General features: G+C 37.9%; 2 protein-coding genes across 4 annotated transcripts in view; both read left to right on the top strand.

Moving 5' to 3' along the window:
- The first annotated feature begins 448 nt into the window (after positions 1 to 448).
- On the top strand, positions 449 to 11,316 carry LOC145491526 (gelsolin-like protein 1). Of its 2 annotated transcripts, XM_081470772.1 has the most exons (15): positions 449 to 526; positions 665 to 724; positions 1,730 to 1,822; positions 2,809 to 2,901; positions 3,776 to 3,870; positions 4,389 to 4,470; positions 4,633 to 4,722; positions 5,758 to 5,838; positions 6,095 to 6,134; positions 6,937 to 7,019; positions 7,477 to 7,523; positions 7,831 to 7,916; positions 8,194 to 8,303; positions 8,980 to 9,087; positions 9,617 to 11,316. In XM_081470772.1, exons 1-14 carry the CDS (start codon positions 449 to 451, stop codon positions 9,085 to 9,087), a joined length of 1,146 nt encoding a protein of 381 aa, XP_081326898.1. In that variant the 3' UTR covers positions 9,617 to 11,316. The 2 variants fall into 2 exon arrangements, with proteins under 2 accessions (XP_081326898.1, XP_081326897.1); XM_081470771.1 differs by having other exon boundaries at positions 8,980 to 11,316.
- A 711-nt stretch (positions 11,317 to 12,027) lies between these two features.
- LOC145490026 (gelsolin-like protein 2) overlaps positions 12,028 to 15,976 on the top strand; it is a 17,273-nt gene continuing 13,324 nt past the window's right edge. For both annotated transcript variants that reach the window (XM_081469116.1, XM_081469115.1), the window contains exons 1-4: positions 12,028 to 12,915; positions 13,016 to 13,105; positions 14,892 to 14,981; positions 15,652 to 15,747. In XM_081469116.1, coding sequence (XP_081325242.1) covers positions 12,835 to 12,915; positions 13,016 to 13,105; positions 14,892 to 14,981; positions 15,652 to 15,747 — 357 coding nt within the window. In that variant the 5' untranslated portion in view covers positions 12,028 to 12,834. The remainder of the gene's footprint in view (positions 12,916 to 13,015; positions 13,106 to 14,891; positions 14,982 to 15,651; positions 15,748 to 15,976) is intronic.

The following is a 15,976-nucleotide window of genomic DNA, read 5'->3' as shown; positions in this document are numbered from 1 at the left end:
CAGTGAAGACAAATGCAATAGAAATTATTTATGAGGCTCAAGGTGGAGAAAATTGCGAAACGGATCGTACGCTCTTCGTAATAATATTTCTTCATTAGTAACTGAGATGGGATTGTTTGCTTTAAACTAATTCAAGCTGAGTTCTGGTAATTTTGAGTGAGCTATACATAATTCAGAGGAAGCTAACGACCTACTGTGAACACCCTAAAGGAGTGTTTCACACGAGCGAATCAGAAACGTTGTTACATTAGCCGTTAACAAAAGTGACTGTTTGATATCTCTAGAATAAAGGCTTGTCTAAAAACGCGGACCAGTTAGATCGGCGAAGAAAATCGTGTTGACAATGAAACTTTTATAGCGAGTCTGTTCAATGGACTGGAACTTGCAGAGGGGCAAAAACTTGTCTGTACCCAGACTAAAACGGAGAAAATAGAGTAGAGTTCGCTTCATGTTGGCGATGGAGTACAACTTGTGGAAAGACGCAGACATTAAGCTTTACGGCTCGGGTGGAGATGAACCCGTCAAGGTAATGCGAAAGAGTTTTTATCTCTTTACTTTGATTAACTTTGCCTGTGCTAAGTCCGAGCTGAAATTTGTGTAATGGATACAGATAAATTACTTGTCTTCTTCTAATTGACGTGGCTTTTATTTTATTTATTTTTAGGACTGGAAAGGAAGTTTTAACAGTGAAGGAATACAAGCGTGGAGAATCACAGAAGATGATGTAAGGACTTTGTTATTGGAACTTTTGCGGTGTGTTTTGACACAAGACTTTGCGTGCCTGTAATCTCCTAAATATCTTGAGTAACTAATAGTTTAACGGCTGCCAGTAACTCCTGAAATTAAACTAAACCTGCGGGATTTTTCCAAGATGATTCACCCTGAAAACTTTAATTAAAGAATCGCCCAGCACTTGCGGAATATACCCTTTCGCACTTTTGAGCGATAATTTCGCGGTATTTTATATAGCAAAAAAAGTTTTTTACATTTAGTTTGGCTTGCAACTTCATTTTTCTTAACCATCCTTCGGATTTTTGCTCGGCTTTTATTTAGTTGTTTCGTTCCAAATTCTCATTTCAAGTTGTGGAATTATTTGACAACTTTTATATCGAACAGAAAAACATTTGCCGTTAGAAATAACTTAGAATATTATCGACACATTGTATCGTGTATTTTTTGTAACGCTTTCTTACTTTAAAACTTTGACTTAATATCAAACCGTGTATTTCAAAGTTTTGTTGAAGAATGTTTTGGTTTTATAACAACCTGAATAGCACAGAGTAGACATTACTTCTTTTCCAAATAAGGCAAGATTTCAACGAATTTTGAACAGGAAAAAATAAACAATTTTGCCCTCTGCGGGGTGCATAGGGACATTGTGAAAAGCTGATCCGAAAAGTTGATATTCTTTCCAGTCTAGAGATCTACATGAAACGAGAAACTTTAATTTCTTAAAATTCAATTCACAATTCCCCGGTAGCACTTAAATGTCATAGCAGCGTCTCGAGAAAATTGATACAACTTGCAATAGCCTTTGAACTTGATCTGTTTACTATGTCGGTCAAATGCAAATAAAGCGAAAACCACCAAGTCATAAATATTCAAAAAAACCGTCCTTGAAACGCGTGGATCGCGCGAGATTCCCGTGTTTGTGACTTTTTGTTGCGTGTGCAGTGAAGACAAGTTTCGAAAAATTTCATTTCTAATGTGATTTTTGTGTTAATTTTAGGTCGAAGAGTGGTGCTTAGCTAAGGAAGGGAAGTTTTTCAGCGAGGAAGTGTATGTAGTGCTAAACTGTACCTATCTTAAAACATCAGCAACGGTAAGACAGAACTCAATACAATACACTAGATGAACCAACAACAAAACAACTATAGTCAGAAGAAAGAACTAGAGAACTGGGAAATTGGGAAATTCAAACCGAAAAATGGTTGGGTGAAAGTAATTTGGGAAAACCCTGTGAAGCCAAAGTTCGAAACTGGTTTTAAAAGCTAGCAAAACAAGAAAAAAAGAGAAGCAAATTAGAACTAGTGATTAAAAGAGTACGTTGAATATTAATTTAAATTTTGTGTACATGCTTGGTTAAGTTACAGCTGCCATGTTGATGGAACAGAAATTAACTCTAACGTATTAAGCTTGCTTTTCAGTCCAGTCTCTGGTCTCTTTCTCTTGGCTTTTCACCCGTAAATTGCGATAGTTACGAGTTGTAGTGGGCGGATTTCTTTCGTCCTTCTCCAGCAAAAGAAAGGTAGTCAAGTAAGCGGACTACTTTCACCTTCAGAGAGAAAGCCTCAGGAAATTAAGATATTTTAATGACATCGTTTTGAGCTTCCAAGACTGTTTTAAAATCATCAGAGGCTTTAAATACCTCCTTCTTGAAGAAAGCAAGCAGTTGAAATCGCGCGATTTGGCCCGAAAGCGAGTCACGGAACGAAAAAACCTCACCTTACGCTTTTTCCATGCAGGAACAGCCACAGAAGAAACACCACTCGCACTTTTATTTCGTGTCGAGGCTTTTTACGTGCCGTGTGACATCGTGCTTAATCTTTACTTTATTGACCAGTCTCTGTAGCAGTTAAAATCTGTAATCACTCACCACAATCTCAAGCCAACCAGTCACTTTATACTTTATACTACACTAGTTAGTTTTCGTGTCTGGTTGTGTGTTTTCATGTAGTTAGCCTAGTTTTTCCTCTTTTCACACCATGCTTGTAATTCTCTTTGTTTATACTCTGTGCTTAATCTGTACGCTCTAGCTTAGATCAAGATAAAGATTTGATCGACCCGGGAATATTTTCTTTGTTTCAGACCGCTTACGATATTCACTGCTGGGTAGGAAAGCAAGCCTCTTCTAAGTTGTACAAAAGAGGTTTATACAATGCCATCGCTTTGGACGATGCGGTAAGCAATCAATCAATCGATCAATCGATAAACTTTATTTAAGTGTCTAAAACTTCCACTCAGCCGGGAGGCCGACTAATCGGGTACACTCCCAATAAAATTACTAATAAATTTAGTTACGTTAAGTTAAAAAGTTACCTATCACTTCTTACGGTATATACACATATCTAAAATTCCATTAATATTTTAAAAATGCGGACTAAAATATAATTATTTCTGCCTATACAACTATATGCAAACTTTAAGTATGTCTAAAATTCTAACAGCATTTTAAACAAAATTTGCACAAGGTCCTCTACAGACCTACATTCTCTTTTGTTTTCTTCACTTGTCGCTTTAATGTCACACGAGACGAGTTTGAGCATTTCCATTCTATATATTTTGTCATGGAGAAGCAATTTCATTTTATAAGGTTCCAGAATGTTATTTCCTGCAACAAAATTTTAAAAAGTGGTGTAACAAAGCTTGTGGAACTAACAGTAATGTTTAAGACTTTTATCATCACTTTGCAAATGCAAACAGGTTCCGCGCGAGCCAGTTGCATTCTTGTATCCTTGGTAACACGGGGCCTGTCTCAGAATCTAACAATTATTTTTCGAGACAAGTTTCATTAAAAATTAATAGGCATTATGTGTAAAAGGCGCTCAGCTCAGCGACATTAAAATCCTCATTGTCATGTTTTATAACACATAATCTGTATGTCACGCCATACAGTAACGATAAAATGTACCCATTCCATATGGGCTTGTTACCAGACCATTTCTGCAAAAACAAATATAAAAACCCAGCTGAAATCATACTTAGATGTGTTTCTCATTCATAAAATGAGACAGGTTACAACTTGCTTTTTATTTCGTACTTTTTTGTGTGTCAGATGGACGGCAAAGCCCTTGTTCACCGAGAGGTACAGGACTACGAATCGAAGCGTTTTATGAATTATTTTGAGGCCTTTACTGTGTTAAAAGGAAAGTAAGTCTTGACACCACCTTCTGGTTCTTAACTATCTATTGCTCTTATAAAATATCGTTGTTGAGTTTCCGCCCCACCAGTAGCAAAATATTTATTTGCTTTATTGAATTGTTAAATTTTCCGGAAATCAGTCTCAACAGTGCCAAATTTCTACCCTGCTTCAGTTAATTTAGTCTTTTTGTGATTATGTATGTAGAGATCAATTTCATAGGCCTCTTTGCCTCCATTTTGTTTTTCTTTTTGTGTGTGTGTGTGTCCGTCCTTTTCATTTTTTTTCCCTTTTTTATGTAAAATTGTAAAACTAGCATTATAGTAACTTTTCGCTTGTAACCCTTGTACAACCTAGTACAAATAAAGAGAAATACTCGCTATATAAATAAAGTTATTGTATTATTGTAAAAAGAATAAAGTACAAAACAACAGACAGTGACGGTTGTTAATTAGCAGAAGGAGCTCTGAATAAATGTTGTGCACTTGTGGTCTTGTCATAAAGGTAAATCAAACAAATTTTTTGATAGATCAGACGAGATGGTCGATTGTGACTTGTCCTCTACCTACAAGGAGAGACTTCTCCGTGTGTCAAGACCAACAGCTGGCGGGGTAAGTGAAATAAGCACATCCGAGCTCCATGAAATCCCCGGGTCCGGACGAGGGGACCCCCGTATGAAAAGGACAGGGGTGCTATAGAGAAAAGTACCATCTTTCCCTTACCTTTATATAAGCTTCGTATAGTACAAGAATGTTTTGTTTATTTTGTGTCAGAAAATTTGCGTGCGAGAAACCGCACTGAAGAGAGGAGCATTGGTCTCAAATGATGCTTTTATACTTGACAGAGGAACGAAGATTTTCCAGGTATTAACATCTTATAAAATTAGTCCAAGCGTTTTTTATAACGTTAGCGCTCTGCCCTGGGTGTGTTCCGTTGACCCAGTTCTACGTTTCGTGTTGTTCGCGTAGATTTGAAATAATGCAGTAGCCGTGGGTGAGTTTTCATGCGTCAATTGGCTGAAAACTGTGGTCTCTGAGAGTGTATCAGACTGTAAACATGACAGAACCTGTAACGCAAGGGCAACGTTTCTTTGAAACTGTAAGAAAATCATGTGTCCCGACCTTTCCAATAAACGGAAGCCGGAGGGTTGCAAATTATCGGTTACGACCTTTAAGTAATCACTGTTGTACTCGTAGGCTCCAAGCACGTTTGATTAAGGGATGTTTTCCGCAGTCAACCTCTCGTCCAATTTCAAGTCGATTTTCTTTCTAATTCCCCAACAAATTCCCCATGTTACTTAAAAAGGAAGTCGACCTATATTATTTGGGTGCTTTCTAATGTACTCCGTATATTTTTCATGTTTTACATCGAAACCTCTCACTTTGTTCGTGATTCCACTTAAGTTTTGAACATGTATGACGCCATTGTTATTGCAACGGCCGTGAATTCCATCGTTTATTCGTCTAAATCAACGAAGGAAACGCTCGACACTGTCCTGTTTACAAAATGAAAATCCGCGTTGTCATCATTTGAATGAATATGTTTTTTAGAATTCCAGTCGAACAATTAAGTTACAGTGGAACCTCGATTTAACGAACCTCTTTACAACGAGGTCCCCGGAACAACGAACGATATTCCTCGCCCCAGGAATGAAAAAGAACCTCGATACAACGAAATCTCGTTATAGCGAACATATTTTCCCAGTACCTTGTCCTTTCGTTATGTCGAGGTTCCACTGTGTTTTCTATCGATTTCTATGAGGTAATGGTTGATTAATTCTTCGGCCTCATCAACTACCACCTCATAGAAATCTCGAGCTCAGTGAATTTTTCAAGTATTGTCACTAGTCTTTCCGCGGCAATCTTACCCTCATTACTGTCTATCTTATTTTCTTCCAGTGGTTTGGTATGCTCACTGATAAAGATCCATCAGAGAAAGGCTTAAGATGCAAAGTCAATAATTATGTCTCACAAATGAAGGTAATAACTTCTTATTTTTCTCGTCATTTCATTGCCCATATTGGGCTTTTACAAGTCTCGAGCACGCAGAACTCAGTGGCATGATTTCCTGGAACAAAACAACCTTCCTCGCAGATTTTATCATCTCAAAACACAGCAGATTTGCAAATTTTCTATGTAATAGAGCGAGGAAAATCATTTTAAAAGTATTGTCTATGTTTTTAAAGAAAGATTTACCTTTAACAAACTTGTCTTAACTTTGGTTTTTTCAATGAAGGTGGATCGAAAAGAGACAGGCATTGCCGTGAGAGTTGTCGGTAAGTCAAGTTACTGAATTTCCGACGATCAAACCAAACGTTAAATTTGCACTGAATTACACCAGATTGCTGAGTTATTTAGTGCCTAGTTTTAAAGCGCTCTTACGTTTGACTTTGATAGCATTAACCTGCGTAGCTGGAGCCAAGTCGCACGTTAGTGCTTCGTTTCAGCGACGGACCAAGAAAGAATTGTTCCGCTCTTCAGCTACGCATGCTTATTTGATGACATTAACTCTGGAAATATATTTATTTACGTTTCGCACGTTTTTCCGCGGAAGAGAGATTTCAAACTGTGTTTTTTGAGAACGAAATGACCGATAAAATGTGAATGATCATTTAGGAGAAGTTCGACAGCTCACGGCGAAGAGATTTTCGGCAAGGAACCTTTTATTCAATCATTTTTTCTTTTCCATATAAAAACAGTCATTTATTCCTTTTGATATATTTATATGTTTTTTTTATAAATATATTCCTTCATACATGTTTAAAGAAGAGGTAGCAAATAAATAGCTAAATGAATATAAAATATGTATTAACGAATAAATAAGGAACGAAATCCCAAAAGAAACTTTGCAGAGCCAATTGGAAGCTCGCAATGGAACCACATACATACAGGTGAACCATAACAAGAAACTAATTTCGACATAAACAAATTAGAAACAGCACGTCAGACGAAAATAATAAACAAAGAATTTAACACCAAACTTAAAACAACCACATCAGTGCCTTTTAAATTTCACATGTTGAATTTTGACTTCCTATTCAAAGCGAAAGCCTCAAACAATGTTTTTGTTTTGTTTAGATGAAGGCGAAAAAACAAAACATGATTCTATGTACGATGCGTTCCCGAATGTTGCTAAGAAGCGTAAACCCTCAAGACAAGAGGTAACTGATTTTGCACACGTACCGACGACTTATGTCATATAAGTCATCGAATTGCATCTTGGTTTGCTTCGTTTTGTTTCCTATACAAAGCCAAAGACGAACCTTATATGGCTCACAACTAGATCACTTAAGAAGGGAACTGTAAATAAGTGTTTTCTCAGTAAATAAGTAAATAAGTGTTTTTCTATAGTCTTCAGAGATCTGCTGTTTTGTCTAACATCGTTCAGGGTGCGAGCAAAATAAAACTGCGGGTGATTGAACCTGGCGCGAAAGCCTGACAGTCGCCTTCGCGCTCCTCGCACGGTAGCTTTCGCGCTTCTCGCTCGTTCTCGCACGCTTCGTTACTCTCGCTCTCTCGCTCTTCTCCTTCTTAAAACTGTTGTCCAGGGTTGGAATTAAGGCTGAGGACAGACCAGTCAGTACATAAACTAATAAATAAACTGATATTTTCTTGTAGTCTTTTGTATTTCTGGGACAAAAGAAGATGATGTTTAAAGTTAGCGTGTAAGTGCTTCACATGTTACGTTATTTTTCCCTTCACGATTACTTTTTGATGCAAATGTAATTGTACAGTAAGTATCATGTGCTTAAGGTAATTACCTGAAAGAATAATGCCTGCTACCTTAAAAACTGAAGAAAAGATTTTCAACCATTCATAGATAGATAGACACCTATTAGACCCCTATTACCGTTATAGAAACCCTTGTTTTTGGACACCGATTCCGCAAAAATTTAAATTTTGCTCACTGGAGGCAATTTCCACCTTCCTAAGTTGTATTTAAATTGTTTAAATATCTGTTCATACCTTCAGAAAATCGGATCCTCCGTTGGAATTGGAATTCATACCAGTGGCAGAAGGAGCTGATGTTTGTAGCAGTAAAATGAAATCTTCAGAAGGTCTGCAATCATTCAATTTTGCCATTTTCTGTTGAGATGCTAAATTACGTTTAAATTACGTCGGAATGATTGTTTCATTATAAACGCCCCCAAAATAAAGAAAACTAAACTAAACTAAAATAAAAATGAAAACACCCAAAAATTAACGCGTACGCTTACCATATTTGTAGAGCATGGTGTAATGGCTCATATACCATGATGGCTAAGCCAATGAAAACTCTTGAATTGTATTATCCAATGATCCAATTTTTGATGACAAATCATATTTCATTGCTAGTGAATATTGTTGACGTGCGGTTTGGGAGGAGGGATGCAGAGGATCATTTGTTTATCAGGATTGGTGATGACTGGAGTGGCGACAAAAAAAGCGGTCTGATCTATGGACACGTGAGTTTATGCATCCTGAGTTATTTCTGTAGGGATCTTGGCACTTTATAAGAGTACTGTACAACTTATCGAGGTAGCGTGGCCGAGTGGTTAGGGCGCCGGACTTGAAATCCGTAGGTAGCAGGTTCAAGTCCCGCTCTGACCACTTAGCTGAGTTGTTGCTCGGTAGACCCCAGTTCACCTCCTCGGTCATGCTTGTAAATAGCCAACTGGTTCTTTTCCCACCAGTTGGGATTTTTAGGCCTGTTATGATGTATTTGCCTCTTCAGTTAAAGTGGCACGCCTGTGAACTAGCTAAGTGTAGCTAAGCGCATTGACCACTATAAACAACAACATTTGAACATTTTTTTTAATTCCCCATTTTTTTTCAAACTAACAAGTACCACGCAATCACCGAATGATTAAGTCTTGATATACGTTTGCTGTCCCAGTACATCAGCATGTTGTCGTGTTTCCTGGCTTTTGGCTGTACAATGCAAAGTTTGTGCTGATCGTAAATTGGTCATTGTATAGCGACCTCCCCGAGCCTCGACGACCACCCTTTTTGTACGAACACATTGACGTTTTCAAATGGAGTCTTATCTGAGTTGACTTGAAAGTTTGATGAGAAAGTTAAGAGAATTTAGCTGTCAGTCACTTAAGTTCGTGACCACCGAATTGTTTTAATATTTTACAGCATTATCTCAAGCAGTGTCCAGAGTTGGACCAACATCCCACCATCGCCATCACTGTAGTCAAAGAAGACCAGCTATCTACTCAACTAAATTCCGCAATAAACTCATAGGTAAGCTAACTCGTTACTTTTCCCCCTGTGGGGTCTCGCACATGAAGATGAGAGGGCGCATTTTAGGGGTTAGACTCCGTGTTTTAGCGCGGCTTAGGGTATTTAAATCCAAAATGAGTACCGTTTTATTTAAAATTGGTGCCTTTTAGGGCTGAAAATGGATCCGCGCCACGCTCAAAGAGCGAGAGTGGTCCCTTCCGGGGGTTCCTCGACCATCTTCGTCGCGGATTTTTCCCGCCTTTTTTTCCTCGCCTTTTACAATGGGTCAACGCGTACTTAAAACGCATTGTTCACTTGAAAATCCGAAGCCAATTCAACCTGTATAGAGAAACCGCGTGAAAGCCAGCTAAGGCTGATGTGGTTTCCTCTCTAAATATTTTGAAAAGGTTTGGTAAGGAGCCTACAATCTCACCTTCTTCGTGTCTCAAATTCCACTAAAACAGTTATATAGGCAGAACTGTTATGGAATACTTGGCCGAAATACAATGCCCTAACTGTGTATTTCTTTTGTTTCTTTTTTTTTTTTCAGTTTCAATTGAGTCATTAGAGGCAGCTTTGAGACAATTCACCGAAACAGTAGTTAGTTTACAACAAAATGGTCGAGGTTCATGTCGCATTCACTTATATACTGTAGTCCTGTCGGTTTCAGGTGTGCATTTGATTGTATTGTAGCAATAATAGACCAAATGTTACAATATTGTGCAAAGTTAGATTAAAATACAATTGAAAACTAGTGAGGATAATAAAAGAATTTAAACGCAAGAATTTATGTATTATGCATTGTACAAGACTCAGTCATAAACATAATGGCAGAAAGCGGCTGAGCACAACAGTTCAAGTGTGGCTGAAAAACATAAAGTCTGGAACTTCTTTGATCCCCAACCATTTGTCAACGTACAAATTCTCCTCGATGATAAATCTATGTATTTTTTATAGTACCAGTTGGAATAATTTGTTGAAATATCAAGACTATTGTTCTTTTGGTCATGACCTTTAAGCTTGTTTCGTGTTAGCAATAATAATTGGACGGAGTGGAGTAACATTCCGAGGGGAAAATGGATTTATAGAATTTCAAACCTTTCGTCCAGTTTTTAACAAGCTCAACAAACAATTGTTGCAACTGTTTATTTGGAAGGACCAAACATTGAAAAAAAGGGAAACAAATTTAAACAAATACATAGCCTGAAATGAAAATTCATGTTTGCACTAAATGCTTGCACTTTCCTTTAAAAGAATGCGTGTTATTCACTGTAAAAGTTAACCCTTTTTCGATTTTTGATCATTTTTGAGCAATTATAAATGCAAAGCCGGGGGTGCTTGTCGTACCTTTCAGGGGTTTAAAACGCGGGTTTGGTACGTCTCAGGGTGTTCAGCCTCAATGGGTCCGTAGCGGAAGTTTTTGCAGAACCTCTTAGGATATTGAGCCGAAAAAAAATGACAGGAGATAATGTGTTGTCTTAGAATTGGTACCTCTTAGGGGTGAAAAACATTTCAACCCTAGGGGTTCTTTTCAAAGTTTCCGACGAGCACCCCGGTCCATTTTATATGGGAAAAATTACTAGAAGTTGTTGATTGGTCATCCAATGATTGAGCGTTTGTTTGATGTTATTCGGCTGTGGTATCAGCTGAAAAGGAGTGACAGTTTTGATCTATCAAAGACGAAGCACTGAACCATCTTGGAAAGTGCTGCGAGCCACCAACAATGCAGCGCACCCTACTTATTCAGGAATAGACCACTTCACAGTTGTCTGCCAGTGACCTGGCCTTTGCATGGCAGCGAGGCTGGAGTTGACCTTGTTTTGATACAAACCTCCCTGCTTTCCTCATGTAAATGAACCTAGTTAACATTAGAACAACTTGATTGAGACAACAAAAGCAGTGAGGTCTTTATCAAAACAGGGTCACCTCCAGCCTCGCTGCTATCCAAAGGCCAGGTCACTGAGCAGATACCTGCAAAATGGTTTATTCAGCCTACCCCGTTATAATTTGTTTATCACAGTAATGTAACGTCCGCTGACCAACCTTACCAATAACTTTATATTTTTATTTTTATCTTTTTTTTTTTCAATCCCCGAATTTAAGAAGAATAAACACAGACGTCACGAGGGTACATGTAGCGCTTGTTTTTCAAAGTCAGATTTGCATCACAATCGCAAATTTTCAGCAAGCATCAGTTTCAAATTAGTCTCGGAAGAATGTGAAGTAAAAAAATACAGTTCCAATAAACCAAGGCAAAATTGTTTTATTATTTAGGCGAGGTAAATGTTGTAATTATTTGGCCAGTTAGTTTCAAGTTATGTTTTTTCAGTTTCAGAGTTGCACAGAATTATCCCGTGTATAGCTCACAATTCTGTTTCCTACCGAGAAACAAAATATCACAGAATTGTTGATATTTTAGTCTTCATTTACCAAAAGTATAAAATTGAGACGACAGCTTTATTGCAAGGCTATTCACCTGTAAAAAAAGGTTAATCAATATTTTAAAAGAAATACAAGCGCCAGTTCTTGACATTTCGGCGTCCTTTTGTCGTCTTGATCAAATGCAGATTTTTATACAAGTCGTACGGTTCGAATATATATTATCTATATTGCGATCAATGTCTTTTTTTGACAGTTGAATTAAAGACAACAAATAGCTGGAACTATTTAGCTCAACCAAGACTGAAGCAGCGTCCACAATACACCGGAGAAATTTGAAAACGCAGCTTCATTTCTACGGTTAGGCCTACCGTCCACACTAATCCGTCACGAAAAGCTTTTCGAAAGCGCTCTTCAAACCGGAGGAATGTGAAAAAGCCGGCTCTGCGTTTACGTGTGAACTGAAAACATTTTGAAAACGAAGCTTCATTTCTACGGTTAGGCCTACCGTCCACACTAATCCGTCACGAAAAGCTTTTCGAAAGCGCTCTTCAAACCGGAGGAATGTGAAAAAGCCGGCTCTGCGTTTACGTGTGAACTGAAAACATTTTGAAAACGAAGCTTTTCGACAACGATTACATCACGATTTCCCTGGGAGAGCTTTCCTCAAACACAAATCCAAAATAACCGGTGATTGTTGCGTTTTTAAATTTCTTCGGCGTAGTGTGGACGGAAAACATTTGATGCGTTTTCAGAATGTAATCTATGTTTTAAAATTTCTCCGGCGTCCTATGCACGGGAACTGATGCAATTTATTATAATATACAAACAATATACAGTTATATCGAAACGTTTAACCTCGCAGAGGCCTTGTGAAATAATTTGATTGTCTTGTTTGATTTTCCATTCTCAGAATCAAAACAACATGAAGCGAAAAAATACTATTGGTCTGGTTTTAACGAGGTTAGGATCGCTGCTGACTCTCCTCGGTGGAGTAAAATGTGTTCTCATAAATTGCCATATAGACTGTAAACTTCTACGTTTCTATTTTAAGCCTTAGAAGTTCTTTATTTTTCGAGAATGGCGTCGGCCAATATTAACGAGGGTCTAGATTTTTCGCGCGGAATTGAGACAGTTGTACAAAGCCTTCGGAGACCAGATGTATTCATTAAAAATTCCGAAAACACAACATTATGGAAATTAGAGAATCTAATCGAAAATCGACAACATGCGTTAACTAAGGTTAAGATGCAGGTCCATCAGAACCACCAATCACAGCTTAACTCACAGCGGGTGGTTCACTAATCTCTAAGTTGCCATATCACATTTAGAAGGTGTAGTTATAAACCTTCCTTCCGTGCAGATCTACAGCGCCTTACATTTATCATCATGTCTGGTCTGGTGAAAGCCAAAGAATACGATTGGAAAGACTCCAATGTTGCAAGGATTAACAGCAAAGAAGACAGACAAGTAAGGCGGTACAAAGGATATCAAAGTTTGAAAGTTTTCGTGGAATCTTCTTAGCATATCGCCAGATCTCATTTGATTTCTTTCTTCAATTGTTTTCCAGATGAAGAAAGTTGCGGCAAAATCAGAGCGGGCCTGGCAAGGCTGCGAGGACTTGATAGGAACAAGAATTTGGAGGATCGAAAACTTTGAGGCACGTTTTCATTTTTGTTTAACATATTTTGTAACACCTGGTAGCAGGTTTAGAATGCAAAGTTATTTTGTTTTCAGATGAATTATCTGATGGCCATAAAATGGATGTAAGCGCGTTTGGAAATCTACCCTTAGTTTACGAAAGAAACTAAACTTTGTAATTTTGAAACTTTATGCAAGAAATCACTCCTGTTTCGACAGTAGATTCATTAATATTTATTCGAAGTCTCCAACAAAGCTGTATTTTGTACCATAAAAGGCAAAAGATGAAGACATTTCCTACGTTCGAAGTGACTTCCCATAGCTTTGTTATCGGTTGCAAACAAACAAAGATAATTTTCTTTTTGACAGTTTTTAGACAACTATTTTAAAGTGGAAGAAACAAATACCTTATTTGGTCAGAATGTTGTTTGCATGAGCTTGCCCTGTTCAGAAGAGTCGTTGCTTGGCAACCTTGTCTACCAAGTTCGACAACTAGTATCATATTTGAAGTGCTAATACGACTTGAAACGTTTCTTAAATTCTAATTTGGCGGCGAGGATCAGGGAAATAAAAACAAAAATCACATCGAGGACAAGGGATAAATGTAAGATTTCTATGTAATTATTCTAACTTGGCGCAGAAGTTAGAATAATTGTCCTATTGAACGCCCAAAATTTAAACTGTCGCGATAAAAGATGACATCTGGCTAATCCTAGGCGTAAAAATCTGTAAAATTCAATAGTGACGCAAAACAAGAGAAATTCCAGAACAATATAGTCATAATGCAGAGCTTGAAAACAATAGTTCCAAAACAAACAAGAGAAACCTGGAGTTGACTTTGAGATTTTTTTGAATTGGCAAAACAACTGAAATTATACGATTCTACATAACAGATAGACATAATGGCGGAAAAGAATTAGATAAGATTGAAACTCTATATTTGAGTTTTCATACAAAGACTTGATAACAAATCAAAGGACAGCGCGCACCAAAAATTACTAAACTAAGTGTGTAAGATAAGAAATAAACACAACAGCCGCGAGAGCTTGAAGTGAAATATACCGGAGCCGAAGGATATTTTAAAAAAGCTTTTAAGCAATGACTCATAAACGAGGCACGTTAGTGTAAATATTGAAGCAGAATTTTTAATCATAAGAACCTAATATCGTGTGCTCAAGACTATCAGTTCCTTTTTCCGGGCGTTAAGTGTTCAGCCAAGCCCCCAATGAATGAGGCGTTTTCCATTCAACCCAAAATTCAGGAACTTTGAAAATGCGGCCTAATGGTACGGAAATTAACTGGGAAATTTTCCGAAAATTGATTTACGCAATGCTAACCATTCAACCGAGAATTGCGAAAATTCTGAACGCAAAGGCCATTGGAACAGAAATTCTCGGTAACAAATTTTGGAAAATTGGGTATACCTCACGAGGTTGTCATTTTTTCCGAAAATTCCAGAAAATGCTATTTCATCCGCTGCTGGAAATTTCCGAAAATTCAAAGCAGAATTTTTGTTGGAATGGAAAACATCTCTAGTGATCCAAGGTAACCACGTCACGGTCACTCCTGGCTGGCTCTTCCCGCCAAATCTGACGCGCGCTGCCAAATGTCATGTCAAGATACCGCTAACGACCGGTACCACTTATTTCCCGCCAAAATTACACTGGGTCGAACCTGCACTCTGCACTCGTTATCACATTCAGTGTTACTTGTTCTAAAGCTATCTGATTATCTTTCAAAGAACACTCGATCCTTGGAATTTCTGACAGATTTGTTATTTTTTGTTCTTATTTTGGTAATTGCAGGTAAAAGACTGGCCAAAGGAAAGCTATGGAAGATTTTACAATGGTGACACATACATTATTCTTCACGGGGAAAAGGATCCAAATTCAAACGTTTGTATATATACTCATTAGGGATAAGCCACAATATTTTGGAGGGGGAGAGCGGCAATTTCCAAAAAAAATTCCTAACAGCAAAAACTGCTGAAAAAATGTCGTGCACGGGGAGCCGTGGGGTAAAAGTGGAGCGAGAGCTTTCTACTATCCAGCTCTTGTTAATTGAAAAATGATCTTGCGCAAGTTATTGCCCACCAAAAAGACTCATACTCAGCCTAACATCCCTGAAAATTGCTCACCCCCTTCCCCTAAAAATATTGATGGTGCGTCCCTTATTATCGCTAAACGCACAATTCAAACCTTACTTTGAGCTCAGTTTACCTGCCGAACGGCCTTTAGTTCTAGTCTATCCTTCATCGACTGGGATGTTCCATGTGTTGCGCAAAAGTTGTTTTCTTAATTAATTATCCTGCGTTTGAGTTACTTTATGTGAAATTACGTTTTGGTTGTCTTGTGACATCTACAATTTAAATTAGGCTTATGTACAATAAATAGATGTTCATATAAACGCTTTAATATATGGTACCAGAGCATTAATCTGAAAGTAAAACGACAGAAAAAAAATACAAATACCGAGAACCAAATCAAATCAAATCAAATTGTGCGTGATGTTTTACTCTAAACACCGGTATTCTGTTGTGTTTATTGTCGCCGTCTGACTTTGCAGATAATACATTTCGATGTCCATTTCTGGATTGGTAAGAACTCTTCTCAAGATGAATATGGGACCGGTGCCTACAAAACTGTTGAGCTGGACACATACGTAAGAAAACATCTCGAGATAAGTAAACTACATGAACGGATCACAGAGGCTGATCCAGGATTTTTCAAGGAAGGGGGGGGGGGGGTGATTAGAACTTTGGGGTTGCAGAATCAATGGAGCGTGCCCCCAAAATGTTGCAATTCGAGAATCGAAACCTAATTCAAACTGTTCTTACAGGAAAACTAACAATGCCCACAAACTAGAAATCACAATAAGGTACCTGTCCAGA

This window comes from Orbicella franksi, chromosome 6 (assembly GCF_964199315.1).
Source record: "Orbicella franksi chromosome 6, jaOrbFran1.1, whole genome shotgun sequence".
Lineage (NCBI taxonomy): Eukaryota > Metazoa > Cnidaria > Anthozoa > Scleractinia > Merulinidae > Orbicella > Orbicella franksi.
This window is presented reverse-complemented; position numbering and strand designations above follow the sequence as displayed.

Excerpts from the sequence above, each read along its gene's own strand:
- LOC145491526 (XM_081470772.1), top strand. The coding sequence starts at position 449 with ATGTTGGCGATGGAGTACAACTTGTGGAAAGACGCAGACATTAAGCTT. Across the intron at positions 4,471-4,632 it reads CAAGACCAACAGCTGGCGGG|AAAATTTGCGTGCGAGAAAC; the intron begins GTAAGTGAAATA and ends ATTTTGTGTCAG. Across the intron at positions 5,839-6,094 it reads ATTATGTCTCACAAATGAAG|GTGGATCGAAAAGAGACAGG; the intron begins GTAATAACTTCT and ends TTTTCAATGAAG.